Source organism: Eufriesea mexicana, unplaced genomic scaffold (assembly GCF_001483705.2).
Source record: "Eufriesea mexicana isolate 0111107269 unplaced genomic scaffold, ASM148370v2 scaffold1601, whole genome shotgun sequence".
NCBI lineage: Eukaryota > Metazoa > Arthropoda > Insecta > Hymenoptera > Apidae > Eufriesea > Eufriesea mexicana.
Genome location: NW_016909695.1, coordinates 322,193 through 348,548, shown reverse-complemented (window position 1 = coordinate 348,548; position 26,356 = coordinate 322,193). Strand labels below are relative to the sequence as shown.

The window sequence follows — 26,356 nt, the reverse complement described above, 5'->3', positions numbered from 1 at the left end:
GGTTCGTGTACAGAGTGAGGCAAGTTATTGCGATGAAAGATAGAGATTTGTAAAATCGTACAGATCTGTGAAACATGGAAACTCTGTTGATCTTTTATTTTATAATGGAGACGTTTTGACTCCTTTAATTGAGGATTAAAATCAATTATTGATTTCGGTTCTTAAGACAGTTATGTACAGATTTTATGTTAAATAATTGTTAGAAAAGACTTGAAATATCTGACTGCATCTGTTTTAGTTTCTATATTGAGTTTTACATTGGTACTAGAATCTTTACTTTTTCTATATTCGATTCAAAATATTTCTAACTTTGTAGTTTATGTTAATACATTTGTTTAAGGGCACGAATTGGCACAATATTTAAATGAAGAATATATTATAGTAATTGACATGGAAATATCAGATTGATTATTACTTTTGTAGATTTCTTAATTCGTTGCATTTGGTTATGGAACATATTTATCAATCAAACTAATTTCTTCAATGATACTAGCCTCTTTTACATGTATACATGACTATCTTCTCAGTTATTAAAAATGCGAGGAAATTGTTTGATTTTATGTAAGAAAGAAATTGCTTAATGGAATTATATATCATCATTATTATCAATTTACTATGCATTTCAATTTTTGCATTTGTCAGCAATGAAAGAAGTAATATCGTGTATACATTTAAACTGTACATAACATTACAATATACATTTCTGTGTACTCATAAGCTACACTGCATATTTACATTTCATTTTCCTACAATTTATACAAATCTCCAAATCAAGTCGCAATTATACAACATAAAATGAAATTGAACAACGAAGTTCTCTTATCAACTATTCATCTAACAGTGTACATTCCAAAACAGAAACTCACATCGGCATTAGACGTTTGCAGATCGGTATTGTCGATATCGGTCGTCGTGCCGACCTTCATCAACGCTTTACCGAGTGTCTGCTCGCGTTTACATTTGATATAATTCTTGGTGTAACGTCTGAGCCTAGCGATTTCGAGCTGCTGGTTCCTGATCACGTTGTCCTTCTCACAGAGCAGCTGCCTGATGGACTTCTGCTCCTGCTTCAGCCGTGCCTCCAGCACCAGCAGGGCACGGAGTATCCGCGATAGCTGTTGATCTCGAAGACTCCTCTCGGACTCGTGGCTCGCAGTGCGATTGTCCAGCTCTTTCACCAGATCACGGCATCTCTTCGTGGCTGCCTTTAGGGCTTCCTGGGTACGAACCAGCTCTTGCTTGAGCGTCCGCACCTCCGTTTCCATCTGCAAATAAATTCAACAGTTAGACAATCAGATTCTCTTTAAGCTTTGCTAATTAAATCTACATTTCACTTTTTTATTTAAATTTTGACTAATTAATTTACGATTTACTGATTTCGGTGTAGGAATTAATGGTCAAATGGAACCTGGAAGACTGTTTATTCGAAGCATCAGGATGTTGGTGTGGATTGGCAAGCTTCTTTTTCTGGGAATGGTGTACACAAGGTGTCTGAAAATTGGAATTTTATGAAGTAGTTGTTTTATATGACAGGTTGGCAAAAAATATTCAGTATTTTGATCAGGATTATTAAAATCCTTTAGAAACGAAATATATTTTTATTCTGTGATATGAGAATTTAGAGGTGATTTGAAAAATGAAAAGTTTGCAGAATATACGTTTCTTTGGGAACATAAATATGCATATCATTAATATTGCTTGCTTCAGGTATATGGTATGTCAGGTATCAGGTATATAACTGGTATATCTGACGTTTTATTCATAAAATTGTTCTCATTTTATTTTAGAACATTACTCACGTGTTACATTGTTCTATTTGCAATCTTAATATTAAAAATTGGGAAAATATTTTAAAGAAGCTAAACTCACCATAACATTGATTAACCAAAATGAAAGAAAACGAAGATCTCTGAGAGTTAATCAATATTTAATACTTAATAAAATAACTCGTACAAAGTAATAATACTAAATAAATCCCAAACAGCAAATAATCAGAATTTTATTTTCCTCTGAACAACCACGTATCTCACGATTAAACCAAATTACCTAAATGATCAAAATTATCTGTATTAATTGAAGAAATATTCCATATTTAAACCAAGCCATCCAAAAATAAATTTTCAAGAGATAACAAAATACCTCATCCATCCCCCCTCTCTCACCCCCAAAAAATTCCAATCTTCCATACAGTCGATATAACCAAGTACTAAACCACGAAGGACCAACTTGATAGCCAGAAAGCACTCTCATCCACGAAAACAATAACGAAGAAATCTCGAAATCGAGTTCACAGACGATGGAGGGTCGCTGGTGACCCAAGGAGGAACAATGAAAACGACGAGAGCGAGGTGGACCCTTCGCTTTGTTACACGAGAAGAAAAGTCTTGAAGGTTGACTCCGGAGGAGGAACCTTGGAATTCGTCCAGGTGTAGACACTACGAAGACCGGAAGGACCTGACCTGCAGGAGCTGGTAAGCCAAGCAGACGAGAAAAAAGAAGCGGGAGAAAGGGAGCCAGGCGAAATAAAAAGGGGATTCATTGTTCGAGCTTTGGCTTAAGGTCTATTTTACCTTGCCTCCTCCTGTTCCATGGGGTGACGGTATACGTGTGCGTTTGTCGACTCAGCATCGGCAGCACGAAGATCAATTTGTCAATTACGATGAGATATTTGAAGTAAAATTTATTTTTTGAACCGAAGAAACATTTTTCTCTGATTATTTTATATTGGTAATAGCATTGTATTATTTGGTGCAGAGTTTTGTTAAAGAATTTTGCAAGGTTGGTTAAAAAATTAATAAATTATTGAAGAAGGGTTTGAATAATTAAATATTACTTTTTCAAAATTGATATGTGAGTGTTACATTTTCTATTCGTAGTAGTGTTGTAATATTTGTTGAATTTTTTAATTACTTCCTAAGTTAAAGTTTTGTTAAGTAAGATTAGAATTAGGAGAAAGTTATTTAATCGATTAAAAATTAATTAATATTAAGCAAATATTTATTATTGTTTAACGTTAACGATAATAGTTAGCGTTTATCAATGATCAATATTGAAGAAACAATGTTTAATTTATTCAAACTCTTCTGCTATAATTTTTCTTCAATATTGATAAACGTTAAGCTGGTTAATAAATATTTACCAAATATTAATTAATTTTGAATTGATCAATAATATCAATCTGATACTAATGAAATATTTAATTGGACACTCTGATTCATGAAATATTCAATTGAATAAGTAATTCCATTTAATATTAATTATTTGTACCACTTTATTTTATTGTTTAATTATATTTGGTTTACTATTTATTTATACTAATAATTGTACTTTACTTTTCATTCTAATATTTTGTGTATGTATATATATATACATAGAATATTAGAGTAAAAAATAAAATACAAATATTAGTGTAAATAAATAGTAAACCAAATATAATTAAACAGTAAAATAAAGTGGAACAAATAATTAATATCAACTTGAGTCAATTATATATATATAATAGTTATAAATATTAACTTATTGTTAATGTATATAATACATACATAATATACATAGAATATTAGAATAGAAAATAAAATATAAATATTAGTATAAATAAATAGTAAACCAAATATAATTAAACAGTAAAATTAAAGTGCTACAAATAATTAATATCAAATTCAGTCAATTATATATATATTTAATAGTTATAAATATTAATTTATTGTTAATAATAAAATTATTAATTAATTTCCAATGTGAAGTTATTAACACCATTGAAGTAGCAGATAAAAATTCTTGGAATTAAAGTACATGTAATCTGATTTAATGTCCAGAGGAGAAGGGCACGTAATTTCATCACGCATTTATATTATAGAGATGCCTTTTAATCGAAGAATCTACAGCATCATCAATATCTTTTCCATCGGTTATTAATTGCTAAAAATTGTGGTAAATATAATTACACGTTATTGCATTGTAAAGATAGAGTACACAGGATGCAATTAAATAACAATAATTTCATTCAGCACTCTGCCATTATGCTTTCGTCCCTGTTTTATTGCATTGAAAATTGAGTCATTACTGTGAATCGAAAAGAACGATATTTTACCGCGGTGAAAAATCAATTCGATCTATTAATATATCGATTTCTTGCTACACCGAGAAATCGATTTCTTATCGTATCTCAAGGTTCGAATTACTTTGTATTATTTTAGTGATTAATCAACGTGTCAATTTACCGAAGTTACATGGTTCTTTCCTGTGTAACTATTTGCAAAATTTTAATGTTAATATTATTAAAAATAATTCTGGAATAATAATAAAATATTAATCCGTGATATAAAATAAATAATAATAAAAATAAAAATAAACAAAGATGTTAAAAGTCTGAGGTATTGAAATATTAATTGATGTCCCAAAATAAATAATACAAATATACATTAATATATAAAATTCTGGGATGTTCGATGAATATTATTTTATGAGTCAAAATAAATAACACAAGTGGAGAAATATAACATAATATATTGAATTATTAACAGGATACGAATTTACGACAAAATACAAATAACAAAAATAAAATGAATAAATAAATTTATAAAATTCCAGGGTACCAAAGTACCAATTTATAATCCAAAATAAATATTAAAAATAAATAGCAACAAGATAATAAAATATTAATTCGCGACCCAAAATGAATAATAATAAAACTAAACGAAATAAATAATACAAATATACATTAATATATAAAATTCTGGGATGTTCGATGAATATTAATTTATGAGTCAAAATAACTAATACAAGTAGAAATATATAATATAATATCTTGAAATATTAATAGGATACGAATTCACGACAGAGTACAAATAACAAAAATAAATAGAAGTTTATATAATCCAAAATAAATTTTAAAAATAAAAAATAAATAATAAAATTAGAAGTTAACAAAATATTAATTCGCGACCCAAAATAATAATAAATTAAACTAAATATAACAAATAATAATTAAACTAAACGAAAATGTACAGTATCTCTACAATACTAATGCAATACTAAACACACGTTCCAAAATGAGCGATAAAAATAAAAGTTTAAAAAAATAAAATTCTAGGGCACCAAGAAACAAACCTAATAAAATAAAATTCCAAAGTATTATCCAGATATTAATCCAGACTTCAAAATAAATAACAGAGATATAGAGAAACAAAGAAAATTCTAAAATACCAATCATACCATAATCCATCAAATCATAATCCATAATCCAAAATAAATAACGAAGATAAATAAAATCCCATACTATTAAAGAGACATCGATCAGTAAAAATGTATAAAATCCAACATGTAAAATATAATATGAAATATAGGAAAATCAATAATCTATAAAATGAAGAAGAAAAGAAAGAAAAATACCCTGCCAGAAAAAAAGAAAAATTCACGTACAAGACGAAGAATTTATTCATACCAAATACCCATAGTGTAATCGTATCAGTAAGCCTGGAGCGTGCAATTAAATCGCGAGATGCTAATCGCATGGAGAACGAGAACGCGTCTTTTCAATTAAGGTACATTTCAAGGTAACGGAACCGTGCCAAGGAAATTTACGGCGTGGCTACGAGAGCCCACTTCCTGACATTTCACGAACTCCGTTGTTAATGGTGTTACCGCGACGCGGCCTTAGAGCGCGCTGCGATCGCTCAGTGATTTTCTGTCCGGGCGATACATATTTTATCGCTGGTAGGTATCACGCGTTCTTGGTATGCGAGCAGTGAAAGGCGAGAGGATGGCGTTCGCGTTATTTTATTATGCGACACTTTCACTTTTATCTCCTCCTTTCTGCTCTGTCACTTATCATTTTCAGACGCAGCGTTACGAAATTCCGACTTATTCTCCAATTATTTTCTCATTATCACGAGGTTGTATCATCTTCTATTTTCTCGGGATTTACAAGGTACATTGATGCATTAGGATCATTGTGTTTATTTATATTTAAAATACTATTAATATTTATAGCGTGTCATTTAGAGTTTCTAGATGCAGTATGATGAAATTAGAATTCTTCTTAGGGATAGCAGTGATTTAATGATTAATAGAGCATTGGCTGATTCGAGGAATTTATTTTCAATTATTTTCCCATTATTGTGAATTTATTTTACTTATTTCCTTTTTTCTTTTGTAATGAAGATTGATATATTATTGATGCGTTAAGAAAACTACATTGCAGTGAAGTTTCCATTTGTTATATTTATTTGTATCTAAAATACTGTTTTTGCGTTGCGAACTCGGTCGATAAGCAAGTACAATACACTTCTGCAACGGAAAATATTTTGAAATTAGTTTTGTATATGATAATACATACAACAAAATCAACACATATAAAATACTCTAGTACATATATAATAATGACATACACATATAAAAATAGTTAACATAAATTTTTATATTTTTATAATACCAAATACATTTCCTTTCATTAAATGGTAAAAATGTTAATAAACATTGTACTCATAAAGGAAAATATTTGACATGCCGTTCTTCTATGAATTAAAAATAAAATAACCGTGTATAATAAAAGTAAAATTAATATTGTGGAATTTCCAGTGCTTCTGGTATATTAAAAAGTACGTAGCTAGAGAAAATAATTCGTTAAAAGCAATTTAGCCCGTGAACCTTTTAATCGAAGGGATATATCGAAAAAATGATAAAAATAAAACTCTCTCCACTCCATTATTTTTTTAAATTAATCATTTGATAAATATAAGCTACCCGTGTACCTTAAAATTGAAATTGATAGATGTTCGTGCCCAGTCGATACAGTTTTCAACAATTCTTGTTAATTTACTCATTTTTATCGATATTTTATAAATATCCTGATCCTTCGGGTGTTTTATAAAAGTTGCGGATCTCAGTAGTCAAATATGGATCAAACGCTCTTTCATATTTAACCATAAAGTTTCAATCGAACCGTTTTGTAACAAAGCTAGAATTATCTTCGCTTCAGCAAATGCTCCGATGCACATGTATCTCCAAAAACTTTAGCAGTTAGTGTGCATCAGCAACGTTTAGTTCGCTTCAGAAATTCCTGAAATCGATTTAGCCTTTAAACTTTGTTATATTTATGTTGTATCTAGGAAACTACTGAAACAGAGGATATTCTGAAACAGAGGATATTCCATAACTGATGATACTATAGTAAAGACGAGCCTGATTTAAAAGAAAAAATACATCATCTTTTTACATGAAGGATTTATAATTATTCATCGGTATCTTCATTATAACTATTGTAATTATTCAACAGAACTACAAATGGTTTATTGGAACTTCATTTGCCTAAACTTATTTGATTTGTTGAATTTTTCATTTTTTAATTTTTTATTTAAATACGTGTTAGGAGATTCCAATTAGATAAGTGGATTCAGTTTATTAGGAGATAATAAAAAGATTGTTCTTGTATAAATATAATGATAAATTTAAGCAGGAATAATTGAGACCCCCGGTATATAGTAACCTCCTCTATCCTCACCAAAAGCGACCTCTAACGTCTTAACGCTACCCATCTCACCCCCTATCATACTAGTCTCCAAGGACAACGTCTTAAAATAAAGATATCATCGATTCTCTTACTACTGGCCATATTTCACACAAGCACCAGAAATTTCTATAAATAAATAATATTTCTACAAATAAATAAATTTTAGATAGAAATTGAATTAATTACCAAGCAAAATTTTATTTTAATAAATAACACATTACTATTTATTATTGTAGGAACAAAATTTAGCTAGGAGTAACAAAAACACCCTATTCTACTTTTTAAGGTTAGTACTTTAAAATAAAAATATCATCAGTAATTCGTCCATTATTCATTAGTATATTAGATAAGTACTTAAATTTCTCAAACATTAGAAGCTTTCATTTAGATAAATAGAATTAAGATAGAAATTGAATTAATTAATATGTAAAATTCTATTCCCAAATAAGAAAAACTCGTATATTAATATAATAACAAAATTCAGTCAAAATTAATCAAGACATCCGGTACATACCATCCTTCTAACCTCCAATTGCAATTTTTAACGCTCCAATGTCAACAATTTCATTCCCACCATTCCACTTTCTAAGGACAGCACCCACGAACAAAAGTATCATCAATTCTCCCATTACTAATAATTTCTTATCTAGATATTATTAATTTCTATTGAGATAAATGTGTTAGTAACATAGTAGGCGAATTGATTATTACCTAAAAATATATTTCAATACATGAAACTTCACTGTGTATAAATTATCATGGGAATAAAAATGATTCAAAAGCAACAGATACACCCGGTACATAATACCCACTTCTATCCTCCCAAAGGCAGCGAAGAAGACACCTCCAACGTCCCAGCGTGATCTACCTCACCCCCTAGCGTCCGACTCCGCAAGTAAAGCGCCTCAAAGCAAAGATACCGATCGTGTGCCGCTTAAAGAAGCGTTTACTCGAAAGTAATTGCCGGTTCAATGCGGTAGCACTGCCTATGATACATCCTCGTTTCCCCGGTAAAACAACGCGAGCCAAACGTAATAACAGAACGTGGAAACGGTGCCGTTTTCGTTCAAGTAGAACTCGTAGCTTCATAGCCACTCGAAGAGGTTATATACGTTGTCAGCAGCGCAATAAGCCTGGCAGCGTGGCCGGTGAATTTATGGAGGCAGAAGATCGCAGGAAGCCGCAAATTTTCACGGCTGCACAAGCTGTAATTATACGGTGGCCGCCGCTAGAAACGCATCTACGCTGGCCAGTTTTCTTTGCTTCGTTTCTCGCGGGAGAAAGTAGTCCCTGGAGCGTTCGAGGTCGTCGATTTTCGACTCGATATATCGACTATCGAGCGAGATCCCGCGACGAGTTATAACGTAATTGATACGGCCTTTAATCCATCAGCTGCCAACCGCGGTCAGTCGAGCTTTTTTCGTTGGACAGCCTGTTCTCCCGCCAGCCACCGCGACGCGCCGGCGACTTCCGGCGTCGCATCACTCACTAGGGAGCGCTGCACGGGACCTGCGCGTTGGAGCGTTTGGAGATTAACACTTTGCTGGCGGGAAAGTTTAATTTGGAACCGTACTGCGTTGAATCGATGTTTAATCGGTGGAACATTTTATTAATGTGAAATAAATTTCTCTTAGTTGCATCGTGGAATGTTTTAATTTCTCAATCAAGAATTAAAAACATATTTTACTATAATTAGTGTTAGAATGCTATTTTAGTATATATAGGGTGTTAAATTATAATGAAATTGATAAATACAAATTACTTGTAGACTATACACTGAATGGCAAAATAATTTAAACAGGAAGTGAATGTTTTTGAGGAAGATAATATGGTGTAATTACCTATTTTTGGGTTTTATATGAAGATATATATTTTATAATGATTTTTCAAGAACAATAGTTTAATACTATTTTTTGGAGATTATAATAAAATGCATTAAATAGTGTTACAGCAAATATATATTGCTATCACATTATATTACAAGAAAATTCACCTAACTAGAAAGTTTTGGTTTTAATTAAAGTTTGTACACATATAGAACATAATCAATTCTACATAGTGAAACTTTTGTATGAACTGGAAATTTTGTTAAGAGGCCCAAATAGACTATCAAAATTTCAGTATTTCCTTGTGCTCTGAATATAATTTTATTTGGAATCTTTTTCATAACAAGAAGACAATATTACGGTGACAATTATTTGACCTTGAAATAACCTTGGAATACAATACAATTATATATGCATATTTATCTTCATCAAACGCTCAATTATTGTCATTTATTTTTATTTACCTACACATTACATGTAGTAGCACATAAAAGCAATGCTTTGCACAAAAGATATAGCATGCAAGTTCAAACAGATAATTTAACAGTTGTTTTGTAAACAAATTTTTATTCCTTACAAAACAATGAATTTTCCACAATATTTTTGTTAAGAAAGAAAATTAAAATTCGATATTTAGGATGACAAAGTAAATGATAAAAATTGAACAAACATAGGCACATCAGTTTCGAAAAAATTTTGTACATCTTTTTTCTCGTTATCACCTAATTAGTAGCTGACTAAAGGGGGTATCACGTAAAATTTTATCTCTGATGCCTGCGTCAAAGAGATACGAGCTAAAATTTAACTAGAGAATATTAAGTCCTAATAATTACAGCATAAACGTGTGCACAGAAATGAATAAAACATTTGCAGATATTTGCCATTTGTTCTAATTCTAAAGCGCTGAGTGGTCTATCCTCCCAAAGGCAGCGAAGAAGACACCTCCAACGTCCCAGCGTGATCTACCTCACCCCCTAGCGTCCGACTCCGCAAGTAAAGCGCCTCAAAGCAAAGATACCGATCGTGTGCCGCTTAAAGAAGCGTTTACTCGAAAGTAATTGCCGGTTCAATGCGGTAGCACTGCCTATGATACATCCTCGTTTCCCCGGTAAAACAACGCGAGCCAAACGTAATAACAGAACGTGGAAACGGTGCCGTTTTCGTTCAAGTAGAACTCGTAGCTTCATAGCCACTCGAAGAGGTTATATACGTTGTCAGCAGCGCAATAAGCCTGGCAGCGTGGCCGGTGAATTTATGGAGGCAGAAGATCGCAGGAAGCCGCAAATTTTCACGGCTGCACAAGCTGTAATTATACGGTGGCCGCCGCTAGAAACGCATCTACGCTGGCCAGTTTTCTTTGCTTCGTTTCTCGCGGGAGAAAGTAGTCCCTGGAGCGTTCGAGGTCGTCGATTTTCGACTCGATATATCGACTATCGAGCGAGATCCCGCGACGAGTTATAACGTAATTGATACGGCCTTTAATCCATCAGCTGCCAACCGCGGTCAGTCGAGCTTTTTTCGTTGGACAGCCTGTTCTCCCGCCAGCCACCGCGACGCGCCGGCGACTTCCGGCGTCGCATCACTCACTAGGGAGCGCTGCACGGGACCTGCGCGTTGGAGCGTTTGGAGATTAACACTTTGCTGGCGGGAAAGTTTAATTTGGAACCGTACTGCGTTGAATCGATGTTTAATCGGTGGAACATTTTATTAATGTGAAATAAATTTCTCTTAGTTGCATCGTGGAATGTTTTAATTTCTCAATCAAGAATTAAAAACATATTTTACTATAATTAGTGTTAGAATGCTATTTTAGTATATATAGGGTGTTAAATTATAATGAAATTGATAAATACAAATTACTTGTAGACTATACACTGAATGGCAAAATAATTTAAACAGGAAGTGAATGTTTTTGAGGAAGATAATATGGTGTAATTACCTATTTTTGGGTTTTATATGAAGATATATATTTTATAATGATTTTTCAAGAACAATAGTTTAATACTATTTTTTGGAGATTATAATAAAATGCATTAAATAGTGTTACAGCAAATATATATTGCTATCACATTATATTACAAGAAAATTCACCTAACTAGAAAGTTTTGGTTTTAATTAAAGTTTGTACACATATAGAACATAATCAATTCTACATAGTGAAACTTTTGTATGAACTGGAAATTTTGTTAAGAGGCCCAAATAGACTATCAAAATTTCAGTATTTCCTTGTGCTCTGAATATAATTTTATTTGGAATCTTTTTCATAACAAGAAGACAATATTACGGTGACAATTATTTGACCTTGAAATAACCTTGGAATACAATACAATTATATATGCATATTTATCTTCATCAAACGCTCAATTATTGTCATTTATTTTTATTTACCTACACATTACATGTAGTAGCACATAAAAGCAATGCTTTGCACAAAAGATATAGCATGCAAGTTCAAACAGATAATTTAACAGTTGTTTTGTAAACAAATTTTTATTCCTTACAAAACAATGAATTTTCCACAATATTTTTGTTAAGAAAGAAAATTAAAATTCGATATTTAGGATGACAAAGTAAATGATAAAAATTGAACAAACATAGGCACATCAGTTTCGAAAAAATTTTGTACATCTTTTTTCTCGTTATCACCTAATTAGTAGCTGACTAAAGGGGGTATCACGTAAAATTTTATCTCTGATGCCTGCGTCAAAGAGATACGAGCTAAAATTTAACTAGAGAATATTAAGTCCTAATAATTACAGCATAAACGTGTGCACAGAAATGAATAAAACATTTGCAGATATTTGCCATTTGTTCTAATTCTAAAGCGCTGAGTGGTCGTTTAAAATACTAAAGATGTTTGTTATTCTGCAAGAAGATAACGTAGTTGAGGCATAATTATCGTGTTATCCTTGAGAATTATGCAATTTATGTTTGAACAACATTTTTCCACAATCAGCAGTTTGCGAGTACTTTCAAACTGTTGAGTCATGTTATATACTTAGTGGATACTTTGAAGTATTTTAATTAGCGAAAGTGTTCTAGCATTGTGAAGAATATCCAACATCGCTCATTACTGACGTGTTATGAAATTTAAGGATTAAAATAGAACAAAATGTAACGCAATATAAGCGAATAAATTATTAAACAAAGAACAAGAGCAATACGTATTAAAAATATATATTTGATCAAAAATAGGATTTTATAAATAAATAACTTTACTTATTTATGTGTAACTATATTTCAAATTCTGGTAATAAAAGATTTTAAATTCTGAAAATTTTCTATTAAAACAGAATTAAAGAAAAGAAAATAAAATTAAAGTATTGAAATTTAATACTATTAATTAGCATTATTTAATATATTAATACATTTAATAACTCCAAAACACTGTCCTTTATTCTTTATTTTAATCTATAAGAATAAGTTATTTTCCAAAATGTTCCAATTAATTTTAGAAAGAATTAATTTTCTCCATCAATTTTAATTCTATTAAACTCATTTGCAATATCTGCTTGAGACATAGATTACAATTTTAATAACTCCAAAACCCTGTCTTCCATTTTTTACTTTAATCTATAATAATAAAATATTTTCCAGTTTTCTAAATAATTTCAAATACCGTTAATATCCACTAATTTTAAAGTCGATTACTCGAATAATCTTAATTAGGATTATGACATTCATAAATCTCTGTTTTCCAACGAAATTTATACCTCAGTGATTTTTCCCAAAAATTACACGCTCTGACGGATATCACGTTGAAAAACGACGATATTATTCGAATTACGTACGATCTAATTGCCTGAGATACCCAACTGTCTCGTTACTTATTTGCACGGTTACATAATTCGCAGGCGTAGCATAGTCCCTCTAAATGTTCCAAGTTACGACATAGCAATTTAAGACGGTATGCAAATTCCGGTTCCGGTACACGTGACACCGACGCGTCAGGTATATCCCACAAAATCGAACTTTTCCCAAGCGGACGAATTCGTGTCCCATGACGTCAAAGGAATCCCCCGGTGGTCACGAGAACGTATTCTGTAATAATTTAGAAAGCGCGGCCTGATGAGGTGTCCGTGTCCTGAATGCCAATCATTATAAACGGGCAAACGTTGTGGTTTCGTGTAACTAATCGTAACACGTTCAGCATAAACGAAGAAACAGTACTCCGAGATCGATTCATAGGAGAATTTAATTACGCGAACCAACGTTTCGCGATTAATATGAACCGGGACGCTAACAGATATCGATTATTAATAAACCGTTACAAGATAAAGTATTACGGCAATAAATCGATGAAGTAAATTATTAAGTTTACTCGGATGTTTATGGAGATTAATTTGTATTTGGATCGCATTTATATTTGACTTGATCATTTATTTAATGACATTTTGAATTTGGCAAATAGAAGTCGACGGGGAATTAATTTGTAAATTTTATCAGCTTCTCTCTTGAAATAAAGTCGCTTGGAAATCTTATAACCTACAAATTTTGTTGCAAATAATTTCTACGTTTTGATATTTATAAATTGAAAATAATACAGGTATATGAAATTAAATATTGCAAATGTTAGAAATAATATTCTACTGGTATCGAATTGTAGAAGAGCGTAAGTAGAACTTGCAGAGAAAAGATATAATGAAGATCCGAATGTGTTAAGAAAACTATATCTATATTGCGAGATAACACGACAGACCTCTAGTGCCGTTCTTAAGAAGCGTACGGACCCAGTCAATTACAAGGTTACCAAGTTATCGGGACAAAAGTTTCTCAAAATGCAGTACCAGAAATTACCAGTCTTCAATAAAAACAGAAATATATTATATTTAAAAAAGATCTAAAATTTTTATTTAAAAATTTTGTTTATTTGTTGTTATTATTTTCCATATATTATATTAAATTTATCCATAACTTTCATTATACATTAAGAAATAATACGAATAATTTTCTTTAACGTCAAAATTCGATATACACGTGTTCGTTTTTGAAAAATTCACACCCACGATCGCATTCAGTTCGAGTTTTAAAGTGGCTCACGGAGGTGACGAAAAAGTGTGCTGCGACTTTCTCCGTTCTTGACCAACGGTTTTTCGGTCCATCGTGGTATACGATAGGAGGTCAACGAATGAACTGGACGCCGCATAACGAGATATACCTCGTGTCGGTACAGTTACCTGCTTTAACGCGACCGTCGAATTCTTTCGGGAAACAAGTGCAGAGGTCAGCAGGGGCGATCCCGATCGCCGCTCTTTTTGTTTCCCATCTGTGTCTGCCTTTTCCCTCGCTCTAACCGCACACGGTCCCGAACACCCGCGCAAAAGACTATGCAGAGGATTATGTTTGTTCTCAAGTGACGTCAACGCTGCATTCTTTTCTCCGATAACTCAGAAACATACTTTCTCCGGTGTTACGACGTAACGGGCTAATAGAGATCCATAATTATCGCACGAAACGCGCAATAAGTGTACGTAATCACATTTCTCCTGACCCTTCGTGCTTCTCTACCGAGATGCACGTACAGAACGTCGCGATTTCACTGGAAATCCGTTACTGCACGCGTTGAAATAATAGAAAGCCTGATAGTTTTCTATAGACACCTGATTTCTTATTTATACAGAATTTTTCAATAGCACGAAAGAATTAAAATTCCTGGTTTCGCAAGCCAAGCATGCACACGTAGAGGTTCTCGCGATTACGAGCGTAGAATTGTGTCATCGTTTAAACAACCTTCATTGATTGCATCAGGCTACTTTATTACGAGCCATGTAATAATTACCGCCCGATTTCTTGCACTGTTTAGAGATATGGCGCTTTGGTAAACTTTACGTTTATACATATAGGTTAGGATAACATAAGTGGTAGAGTCGTTGACTCGATATTAAATAAATCGCTGCTTTCGATCGTTATTGTAATGCTATTCAATATGCAGTCGCCGTGTTTGGAGTAAACAATGGATGATTTTACAAAGGCTGCAACAAGACCTTCGATGAAAACGTCTTTGAGGAATGACTGATTCATCGTCCGGTAGAAGTAGTAGGTCGTGTTGAAATATGTAAGTCCCGCGACACACTTTACGTATACCTTTTTCTATACTGTTGCCCGTTTAAAAAATCGCTATATACCCGTTATAATCCGTATGCAGTAAGAAATTGTCGATCAAATACATCCCTACTACACCATTGTAAGAGCGCGTAATTCAATTTTCTTTTTTTATGTGCAACTTGAGCGCATATTCGTCTTACATTTTCAATAACTGTGTTAAACACGAAAATCAAGTATCTGATCGAAGCTAAAGTCTCCAATGCTTAAGAAATCTTCTACCGTGAACAGTAATTTTTGTATTAAAAAACTATTCGTGCGTTATTCTTATTATATCCCATGTATCGTTACCTTAAATTCTGTTCTCCAGGGAGGCATTCTTATCCGATATTATCGAGGAAATTTGTGCACGTGACCGGCATGATATATGTCCGAGCTTCTTCACACAATCACACACGAATCAACCGAATTTCACCTGATTTCGACATAACATTCTGTCACTGGTCCTCGAGGCATCTGTCGTGCGTCGCCTCCTCGAGGATGCCGGTTACGAGTGCTGCCGAGAACAGCCGATGTTTGCCGAAGGTCACCGAAGCTTTCCGAACAGCAGCGCGAATGACCGAACGTTTTCGCGTACCTGACATATTGCACTTCGAATTCTGAAACTACTTGGATTATTTTTACAAGCCATGAGAAAATTCCTGCTTCATTTTCTTCCTTAAATTAACATCACTAGATCGTGCGTTTACGATCGGTTCACTAGACGAAATCACGAATCGCGTAACGGAAGCTGAATGTAGGCGAGACGAACTTTGGTTACGAACTGGTCAGTCGGCGAGTGGACAGTTAGGCCCAAGAGGGAGTAAAGAATGGTAGGGAGAGGGTTGAAGCAGACTCGGATTTCCAACTGTTTTCTCAAGGATCATATAAAAGTCTCGAAAATAAATAAAAATAATAACAGTACCGATACATATTTATATTCATCTTACTAAAAAATATACGATTACAATGAAACATCGTGTCGTACGTATTCTCGTAATTTTATAAAAATAGAATTTATTATTAAATTACTAAAGTTTATATTTTTATTTCTTATACTTTAATAATTTCTATTATGCTGAATAATAAAAATTAAAAAATAGATAAATAACGAAATATTGTTAACTTATAAGGTATTTCAAATTTTTCAGAGACAATCATGCAAAATTGTAATATGTATCAAGTTATAAATTTGAAAATACATGCAAACGGATATTATAACTTGAAAGAATAGGAAAATATATCAAGAATGATCAATTTTTTACCTTTTATGGTGGTGGCAGAAAAATTCCTTTCACTCGTCTAGTACAGTCGGCCGGAACCCGGAGAAGCGTAAGTTCTAAGTGCAGCCCTGAGCCCAGAGTCAGACGGGGAGAAGGAAGAAAGTAAGAAAAGCAGGTAAAGAGAGAGAAGGAGTCCTGTTCCGCGTGCACGCGTACACGAATGTTTGTGCGGACTTTTTCTATGTGTGACTCGTTCGTGGTCAGATGAAAACAGGTAGGGCCATCGATAGACCGTACATAATGTAAACATGGCTGTGACATGTTCCTTTTTAGGTAAATTGTGAAACTAACCTGCGCGTGTATTCGCATACGTCATTGCGAGTCAAAGTAGCGAACAGCTGACTCGAGTAGTCTTCCGGATTACGGCGTGCTACGATTGAGAGATCAAACGCTCTTGCTACTTAGCATTCTCGGATTGCTGTAGCTGATTTTGCAAGATTTCTGAGTTGGTGCGACAACTTAATAAAACAAAGCCGACAATTTATGTCTGTATGTAATGGTTTATAGTACTTTCACTGAAAATTGAAAGATATTATAATGAAGTATAAGTCATTAGAGAGGTTATTAAAATATTATAATTATGGCGAAGAATATATATAATTATAGTGTTCATAAAAATCAGAATTTCATTTATTCTATTTATTACTAAGAATGTAAAGATTTATTTCTCAAAATGGCCAAACAATTTTTGAAAATACCTAAATATGGAGTAATTATATATTTTTAAAAAATGTACTATGTATTTGTATCTTCTAGTTTATACCACTTATATTGAAAATTGAGGGATATTGTAACGAAGTATAAGTCATTAGAGAGGTTATTAAAATATTATTAAAATTATGACGAAGAATATTGCATTAATATATCGAAATTTTTAGTTTTTATAAAAACTCGGAATTTTAGTTTTTCTAATTGTCGTTAGGGATATAAAAAACAAAATGTAAAGATTTATTTTTCAAAATAGCCTCGAAATATTTGAAAATACTTAAATATCATATAATTATATATTTTTAAAAATTTATTAACCTTAGATTTTTATTTTGAGAAACGCCCAACAAAGACCAAGAAATAATTAATACTCCAATAATAGCACAATGAATAAGAATATTATTCGCAAATATTTCATTTGCTATATCTTCACAATTTTCCTAAAATATTTTAATCCTGCTCTAACCATTCACCATAGAAGTAACAAATAAAATCAAATTCTCATTCCAAATTGAATTATCACTTATATTTCCAGGGAATCCACACCTCTATTTACTCCAATGGTTCTCTATATATAAGTTACAAATAATCTTAAACAAATAATCATTTAAATTCTCATTACAAATTGAATCATCACTTATATTTCCAGGGATACCAAATCTCGGAAGATTCTAGGTCCCAAAAATCTTGAAATGAATCCACCTCTATCCAAAAAGGGGTTATCAGTACTGTGAGTTCGAGGAAAGAAGACACAGCGTGTTTATATACTCACGACTGACTAACTCTACTGACACTGTCTTTATTACAGGCAGTGACTACTATTGGTCGAAAACAGTGACGAATGTCATCGTTCCCTGTCTTCTTGTAACCAAGGGACTGTCAACAGGGAGCCAACCGTGAGTATACAAACACGCTGTGCCTTCTTTCCTCGAACTCACACTACCGATAACCCTTTTTGAATATAGTTGGATTCATTCGGAGATTTCTTGGGACTCAGGATCTTCCACGATTTTGCATCCCTGGAAATACAAGTGCCTTCTTTCCTCGAACGCCCAGTAGCAGTATCTACTCCATAGAAAACGCAACTCTCGGGTAAAGTTACCTCGAATAGACAACCAATCGCTCCATTTCTAACGGACCAGTCTGCCTGTAATCTTCCAATAACCAGTAAAAAATCCCATTTCAGGTCTCCAGCATAGATCCCTCTTCGTATGGAAAAGAGGAGAAAGAGAGAAAGGATCCCCCATCAATTTTAATCAAGCACCACGCGTACAGAACCAGTACCGTTCACAGCAACGTTTCCCCGTTCCCACAACGACACCAGATATCAGCCTCGTTGGAATGTTATCGACACGAACGGTCGTTCTTGATCTTGTCCCGAACGAGATCGTTCTCCGCTACCTAGGAACGCCGATTGTCCTAGAAAACGAGATTCTACCGGTCGGCGGCGCCTGGTCCGCGGTTGTGCAATTGCCTCCTTAACGACTTCGTCGAGGCCTTCTTGCGTCCTGGCTTTTTGCGCCGGGCACCTCCTCGCGATACCCTTAATTCGCGTACGTCTTAATTGTCGAACGGAAACGGGCGACAACCGACAGACGACCGTTTGCACGGCGTTCGAGTCCTTTTTCTTTCCACGCCAGTGTGATTTATCAACGTGTAATTATCGGGGATAACTAATAATACGGATCTCGATCGCGAATATGGCCCGTTTACGGTCACTGATTCGAGAATTTATGCGCGGTACATCGTAACGGAAAGCTTTGGTGGATTGCTGCTGTGTTATTAATTTTCTTCTTCGTTTTCCTTCTTCTCCCTGCCTTTTTTTATGTAACGTCCGACTGTGCATTTACGTCGTTCTATGGTAGAGAGATACTCAGGGAGCAAACGGAAGTCAGTGGTTCTAGTGGGTTATTAAAATTCTTCATTGAATTAAGTAGCAGAGTAAGTAGATTTTCTTTCGACAGAATAAAAGTGTAAGAATATCACGAGAAAAGAGAAACTAGTTTTATATAATTTCAATTATATTTTATGGGAGTATTGTTGTAATATGACTTCAAAAATTCGATTTTTTTTTTTTTACGTTTTTTCAAAGTATGTGTTGTCGAGAATTTCTGTGCCGAAGGATTTGTTCAAATTCGTAAAATTGGCCGAGTTATAGACGTTTAAAGTGCGACGTGCAGGTATTGTACAATGGGTAATGAAAACTTCAAACGCGTTTTTCTCGAAACTGTATTTTTTGAACTTTCTGACTGGATAGCTCGAGTTTTAGTTGATCGATTGACTCGAAATTTGGAGGAGATATTCCCCGGATGTGCTTTTATCCTATGAACCACGGATTTCAAAATCTGATGCTTTTTTCTATTTTTGTTTACCACCCAAAGGACGAAGAACACAAGGAAAATCGATATTTAAACTTCAAAAGGCTGCCATTTTTTTAATTTTCGAAATTTTGATATTTAGGTAGTTCATACTATAGCTGTATTTATACTAATTAAGATGCTTTTTAGTTTTTTCATTTCGGATAACCAGGTGGTCCAGAATCACGTCAGCCATTCGAGCCCGTTTTTAAAAACACGATTTACTTAAAGCTATATAATTTCCAAAATTTTCATTAATTTCAGTAAAAAATAAAAATTGTGAATATTCTCTAAGTATAAATAAATCTAACTGTGAAAACTGTATGCCAATATGTATCATGGTTTCCTTAGAATAAAATCCCAAAGAAGTCGATTTTTATAGACCGCACTACAACAATGTCCCCTTAATATACAGGGTGGACCATTTTAATAACAACTGGAAACATCGAGTTGGTCCATCCTGTATACAATCTAATCAAAGCATAATTCCATAATTATTTATTGCATCTGTAATTCTAACAAATACATCGTTCATAAATTAATTCCCAAACTAGCGTTCACTCAATAGTCCATAGGGCGAAGCACACCTAACCTCAAAATAAGTAGAAGCTAATAAAAGCAACATCCACATTTCACTTGACAAGTTCCATATAATACAACGTCGACGAGGAAAGGAGACGTGTCTCGAACCCAAAACTCAAGACCCAACTCTTGCCTACCTCAGCCTCCGAAATAAATATTCTCATCCGAATGGAAACGTTCCATGAAACTAGGTTCCTCAAGAAACTCTCCTCTTGCTTTGCGCGAAACTTTGCGAAAGGCACACGATACCTGATTTTCTCGGTGTAATAGGAGAATTTCGCCGCTCGCTTTGAGCAAACAAAAGCAGCAAGCAGTCAACGACTGTCCCGTCCTTGGTCGCGGCTCTATCGCGAAAAGCAACGAGCGAAAAAGGTGGGGAATACCAAAGGAAGAAACGAAAAAAAGATAAGGAAAGAGAGAGAAAAAAAGGACAGAACAGCCAACGGGAATACTCGCTTTGGAGGCAGAGAGAGAGCGAACTCAATCTTGCATGATAACGTCTCATCGATTTATTAACTCGGTTACCTTAGGAACCCGGTTCACCAGCCCTCGGTTAGGTCTGGGGGATACGGATAACCGTTATCACGATGCACGAATACAATCGATTCTTACCGCCTGGGTGTATCCCAGCCAGAGTTTCGAGTCGATCTTCTTCCTGCACGACATTCTTCCAATGATCCGCTTCTTCCACCTACAACCTCCTTTCTTGCCCCGGTGTTACTCGCCAGCTTTTGTCGCTCGCGAGATAAGTACCCGGGATTTTTGCACCACTTTGTACCGTTGCTCTCATGGATCGCGCTATTCTCTATCGTCTTATGGATCTTCGAATGACGAGCCTCTGGTAACGAAGAGAATTTTTCGCCGAGGGAGAGATGCTTCTGGGTTGATTCATCGAATCACGCGGGTTCGCATTCCTCCTCGTTGAGGTAACTGCTCCTCATGGATTTCTGGCTATCGCGGCCATCTTTATTGCCAGGACTGTTTGCGCTACTTCGAATTATCGGTGGTCGAGGTCTTCGAGTAGGAGGAACGAGGAAACGTGTTTAGTTTCGAAAAATCAAGAGGACATTTCGCGACGTGTACAGTGTGCACATGCACTGTTCAGTCGCCTTCATCTTTGTCGTGCATTGCGTACATTCGCGTGGTGTTTTATTTTCGTAACTCTTTGTAACTACTCTCTTGAGGTTATTTGCCAGGTCTCTTTGCAGGATCTGAGTCACTATTAGGTCCTCCGTAATCTCTGGTCAGTGGGACAGACTCGACGTTTTTCCACGAAAGTGCAGCTCTTGCTGTCCAATCTCGCTGCACTTTTGTGCTATAGTTTACCTTAGGAGGAGTCTCTAAACGATTTAGTAATTTATTTTTATACTTATCTCCACTTTTGTCGCTGTGTTTATCGCTCTTACTCTCACTCTTTGCTCTGACTCACTGTTAGACCCTCTGTGCTCTTGGTCAAATGCCCAGGCTTAATTTTATACACACAGGTATCGGGAGCTATTTTTCCAGAAGAGCTAAGTTCAATTTTGCTGTACTTTCATGGTTAATTTATCTCTTGCGTTTTTGATGTATTTCACTCTTGTTTCCAAGTCTTGTTTCTTTTCATCTGACATGTCATTCCATACTGTGCATTTGTAACTCTCACTCTCATTATCCCTAAGGATCCCTAATCAATTGACTAGTCCTGAACCACATGTTCTACCTTCTGAGCGTGAACAAACTCGAGCTTAATTTTATACACACCGGCATTAGGAGCTATTTTACCAGAAGAGCTAAGTTTAATGTTCTTTTATGGTTAATTTATCTCTTCCTGTTAAATAATATAATATTTTCTGATATTTTCACTCTTGTTTCTAACTCTTTTCACCTGACATGTCATTCCATCCTGTATACTTGTAACTCTCACTCTCATTCCGAGCTAATCCTCCAGGATGCCTAATCAACTGACCAGTCTGGAACCACATGTCTACCTTCCGAGTGTGAAAACACTCGAGCATGTTTCCCCGTATCTACCACGTCACTCAAGTAGACCTCTCTATCACACGGATCGTGTATCCTCCACCTGAGCATCGGACACATGCACCATAACAGCTGTTCACATTGTTTGCACGCGTGTTTCATTCGTTGGTTATCGAACAGACAGTGGATCCTCGCTCACGAAGAAAATCAGGACATAGTTGGAACTTTTGACGACTTTCATCCGGGAGGGAACTAAAGAGCAAAGAGAAGGATGCAGCCAGGAGCACAAAGGCTGATGGACATGGCGGATAACGCAGGGACAGGCCAGAGACGGTGAAGCAGAGGTGCGATGATCACGTTGCTGTAAAAGCGAGTTTGAGAGTTAACGGTACCGACGATTCCTCGCGAGCACGTCGTCGTGACTCGACGAATCTGTAATTGACGCTATATGGTGTTAATTGGCCGGAATTAATTGGCTTCGACAGGCTGGAAGCAGCGTTTCGTGGAAGATCTCCCATCTTCAGTTATGCAAATCAGCCTTCTTTCCACGAGTCGCATCGTTACGGCCCTCTGTCCACGTCTTTTCCAACTTTTTCCTCCGTTTTTCCTCCTTTTTCACTTGGCAGCTCCGGGTTGGACAGAGAACGGCCGCGCGAGAATAGCTTCTATGGTAGAAATTGCACCGATAACGCGGGATTTATTGCACGGTCGTAAATTCGCCAGGAACACGGCCAGGTCGTAGTGGCTCAACGATGTGGCTACGATGGAATTATCATCGCGAACACGCGTCCAACAGCCGCACCGACGTGAACAAAGTCCGCGCTCCGCGGGAAGAAACGTCAGACTAACCGCGTTCCCGCGACGACCGCTCGTTATCTGGGTGTTACCTGCAGGACAATGATAACGGCGACGATAATGACGAGCCGATCCTCGTAAAGATACGAACGGATTACGATCGAACTCTGAGAACGGTATGTAAATATCGTACGTGGGTATGTACGTAGATGGGTATGGAGAATTTGGAGCCGAGGCGGGATTCAGGTGTGTATGAATTACGCGCTGTTGGTATAGGTGTATACGGTTCTAGTTCAAAGATTACTCGTCAGTGTGTTATCTGGGGATTAACAATGGCTTGTTGATATATTGATTTGTTGAATTAATATTTAAATGGTTAGCATTATGTAGAGAATGTTGGATCGATTAAAAAGTTGTTTAAAAAATTTTAACTTTTCCCTAATTTTTAAATTTCATAAAATTTGGAAGATCGATATTAATTAATATGTCAAATTTAACGTAACGTAACAGTGTGTGAGGTATCGAAATTAAATAGTTCTACAATTCTATTATTATAGAATTATTATTAATTCTTTATTTTCTGCTCAAAAAAATATCGTCAGTTTTTTAGTAGAGAATCTTTGAATTTCTACTCTTCTCTAGCCAAAAAGTCGTCGAGTGCAAAGGGTTAATATCCAATAGGTGGTTCTCGTGGAGTTTACTTTTCTGAATACGAATCTGTAATTGAGATTGCTCTATGACGCATAGTTTTCGAAAAATGTGAGTTCTTTTGTAAAAACATGCGATTTTTTGATAAAATGAAGTATTACGTGAAAAGTAAGAACGTTACGAGGTTCATTCTTATTTTGAAAATTAGGTGAGAGTATTGCGAGTTTATCGATATCTATAATTATAATTATTTTTGCTACTGAATAATTATAATTGGTTATCAATGTTTAAAAATATTCAGCCACCGTATTTTCTATGAATTTATTAATGATTAAGTTAAAATTCGTTGGTTATATATACTAATTATAGTAATATTACAACAGTGTTAGTATAGTAGTGTTAGAAACTAGATGAGAGTATCTGGAGTTTGTCAATGTCTATAATTATAATTATTCGTGCTGCTAAATAATTATAATTGGTCATGGAAGTTTAAAAATAAGCCTCCGAGCATACTTGTTACGTATATTCTTGCATTTTTACGAAAAATTCTTCAATTAATACGAATTTGCTAGATAGTGGTGTATTCTGTATGTTTTTCTGAAGGAGACACCATACAGAAAAAATATTAGGGTGATTTTCAGTGTTGACAGGAGGGTAAAATATATTGCGAATATGTAAGTGGGAGTTTGCCGCCACGCAGCCATTTTTCGCACGTCTAGCTTCGTCAGGGCCGTAGTCGCGCGTAATCGACCCCAAGCTCATCGTCCAGTAGATCTCATTTTATATATATATCGCATGTATATGTTCTCGTGTACTTTTTTATACTAATTTTAAAATTATAAGAAATTTCTTTGAATCACTTGTCCCAAAATTATAAGAAATTTCTTTGAATCGTTTGAAACAGGTTCATTATTCGATACATAAGTACGAATGATTTTTTAATATACAGTAGTTACAAAATAAACTCCCACCTAACTTTTAAGATGAGAATCTTCCAACGTTTTTACTTTTCTCGTAATACTTCATTTTATCGAAAAATATAAAGGAAATCAAAATATTTTGACATATATATAAGTATTATAGAAATTTATCCTGTAGATCTGTGAATGTAGTTTTATTTTATAAAATATCTATAAATTATCAAATTTATTATTAATAATAAATTGTCCATAACGTAAATTTATAATAAAAGTGAAAAAGTTAATACATTATTTCACTGATTGTTAATAACAATTTAATATTGTTAATAACAAATTGTTCACAAGCTAAATTTTTAATATCAGTGAAAAAATTAATAAATTAATGGCTGTGAGAGCGGAAAATTAATAATTAATAAAATTCACGAAGTTCGAAAATTTTTGATCGGGGTGGGGGACTTGGCCGATCGGCGACTATATAAAGGGCGACGCGACGCAGCAAAATTCATTTGTCGGTTTGACTTCGGAAATCGAACATCTAAATTTTCGTTGTGCGCGAGGGGTGGGGGTCCGAAATGAGGATGGGGCTGGCTACCCCATCCTCATCCCACCCCATTAAACTATTTACTAATAATCTTTGTTTTGTTTTCAGATATTAATTATTTTTTTCTTTCAGGCTTTAATTATTTTTCCTTTTTACAGGTTTTAACTATTTTTTCTTATTTCAGATAATAATTTTGATTTATATTTATTTATATTTGGACATTCGAATATTTCGTATAATATTCGAATGTTTCGTCGTTGGTTTCTTTATGTCTCATCGTTGGGTAATTTCTAAATTATCGTTGGGTTACTTATATCTCATTATTGGGTTTCTTATGTCTCATCGTTGGGTTGTTTCATCTATTTGGTTTATCATTGTGGTTTATATTCGTTTCGCTTTTATTGCTTTTCCTCTTACTAATCCGTTTCATTACAGGTTTATATTAACAATAATATATTCTGTTTTAGCTTTTAGGTTTTTCAAGATTCATTTGCGACACATCAATGAACGATGTGTGTGTTTACTTTTAAGTAATCATAAGATAGATCCATAGACTAAGTATCATGTGCGCGCTATCTGTCCAAAGGTAAGCTACCTAACTTGCAGCGAATATATATATTTTCCCTTATCCCTCTCGTTTACCAAACAGAACATAATTGTTCTCGCGATAGTTGTGATCGTTCTTAAGTACCGACTAGCCTACGCGACGTGCTCTCGTGTACTCGATAAGTACATGCTTCGTAAGTCATCCTCACGACTCGTCTCCGACACTCATTTCCAGTCACTGTCAATCTCGCCATGCATCGGGTTCCAGGGAGACCCCCTCGGATCAGTGCGTCTTCTGACCTCGACGGGGCGGTCCGCTGCCTAAGTCGTACGCGACTGGGGCTCGGGCACATGCTGGCTGACGGACTAGTACCATCTACGGTTAGACCACAGGGATGATTAAGTTCTACCCCGTGTGGCTGGGATGCGAAGTGTCTGTCTTGGCCGGCAACCGCCCAGCAGGGCCCTCCCGTTGACACTAGAAGTTTCATTGGTTCAGGGACTATCCTTGGTCCACGTGTAAGTCTTGGCGAGTGCGACAGTGACTGGAATTGAGCTAGGCCCGATCGGGAGGGTGCCGAGGTATGAAGTTATCTCTGTACA

The 26,356-nt window shown here is 34.8% G+C and overlaps 1 protein-coding gene across 3 annotated transcripts in view; it reads right to left on the bottom strand.

Annotated features, from left to right (window-relative positions):
- The window catches only part of LOC108548387 (uncharacterized protein PFB0145c), a 104,920-nt gene that overhangs the window by 3,392 nt on the left and 75,172 nt on the right, over positions 1-26,356 (bottom strand). The window contains exons 1-2 of one of the 3 annotated variants that reach the window (XM_017901302.1): positions 20,960-21,183; positions 867-1,265 (exon numbers count right to left, since the gene is read on the bottom strand). In XM_017901302.1, coding sequence (XP_017756791.1) covers positions 867-1,265; positions 20,960-21,013 — 453 coding nt within the window. In that variant the 5' untranslated portion in view covers positions 21,014-21,183. Of the gene's footprint in view, positions 1-866; positions 1,266-15,729; positions 15,880-20,959; positions 21,184-26,356 lie in introns of those variants that run through there. The other 2 variants (XM_017901303.1, XM_017901301.1) reach the window with 2 other exon arrangements.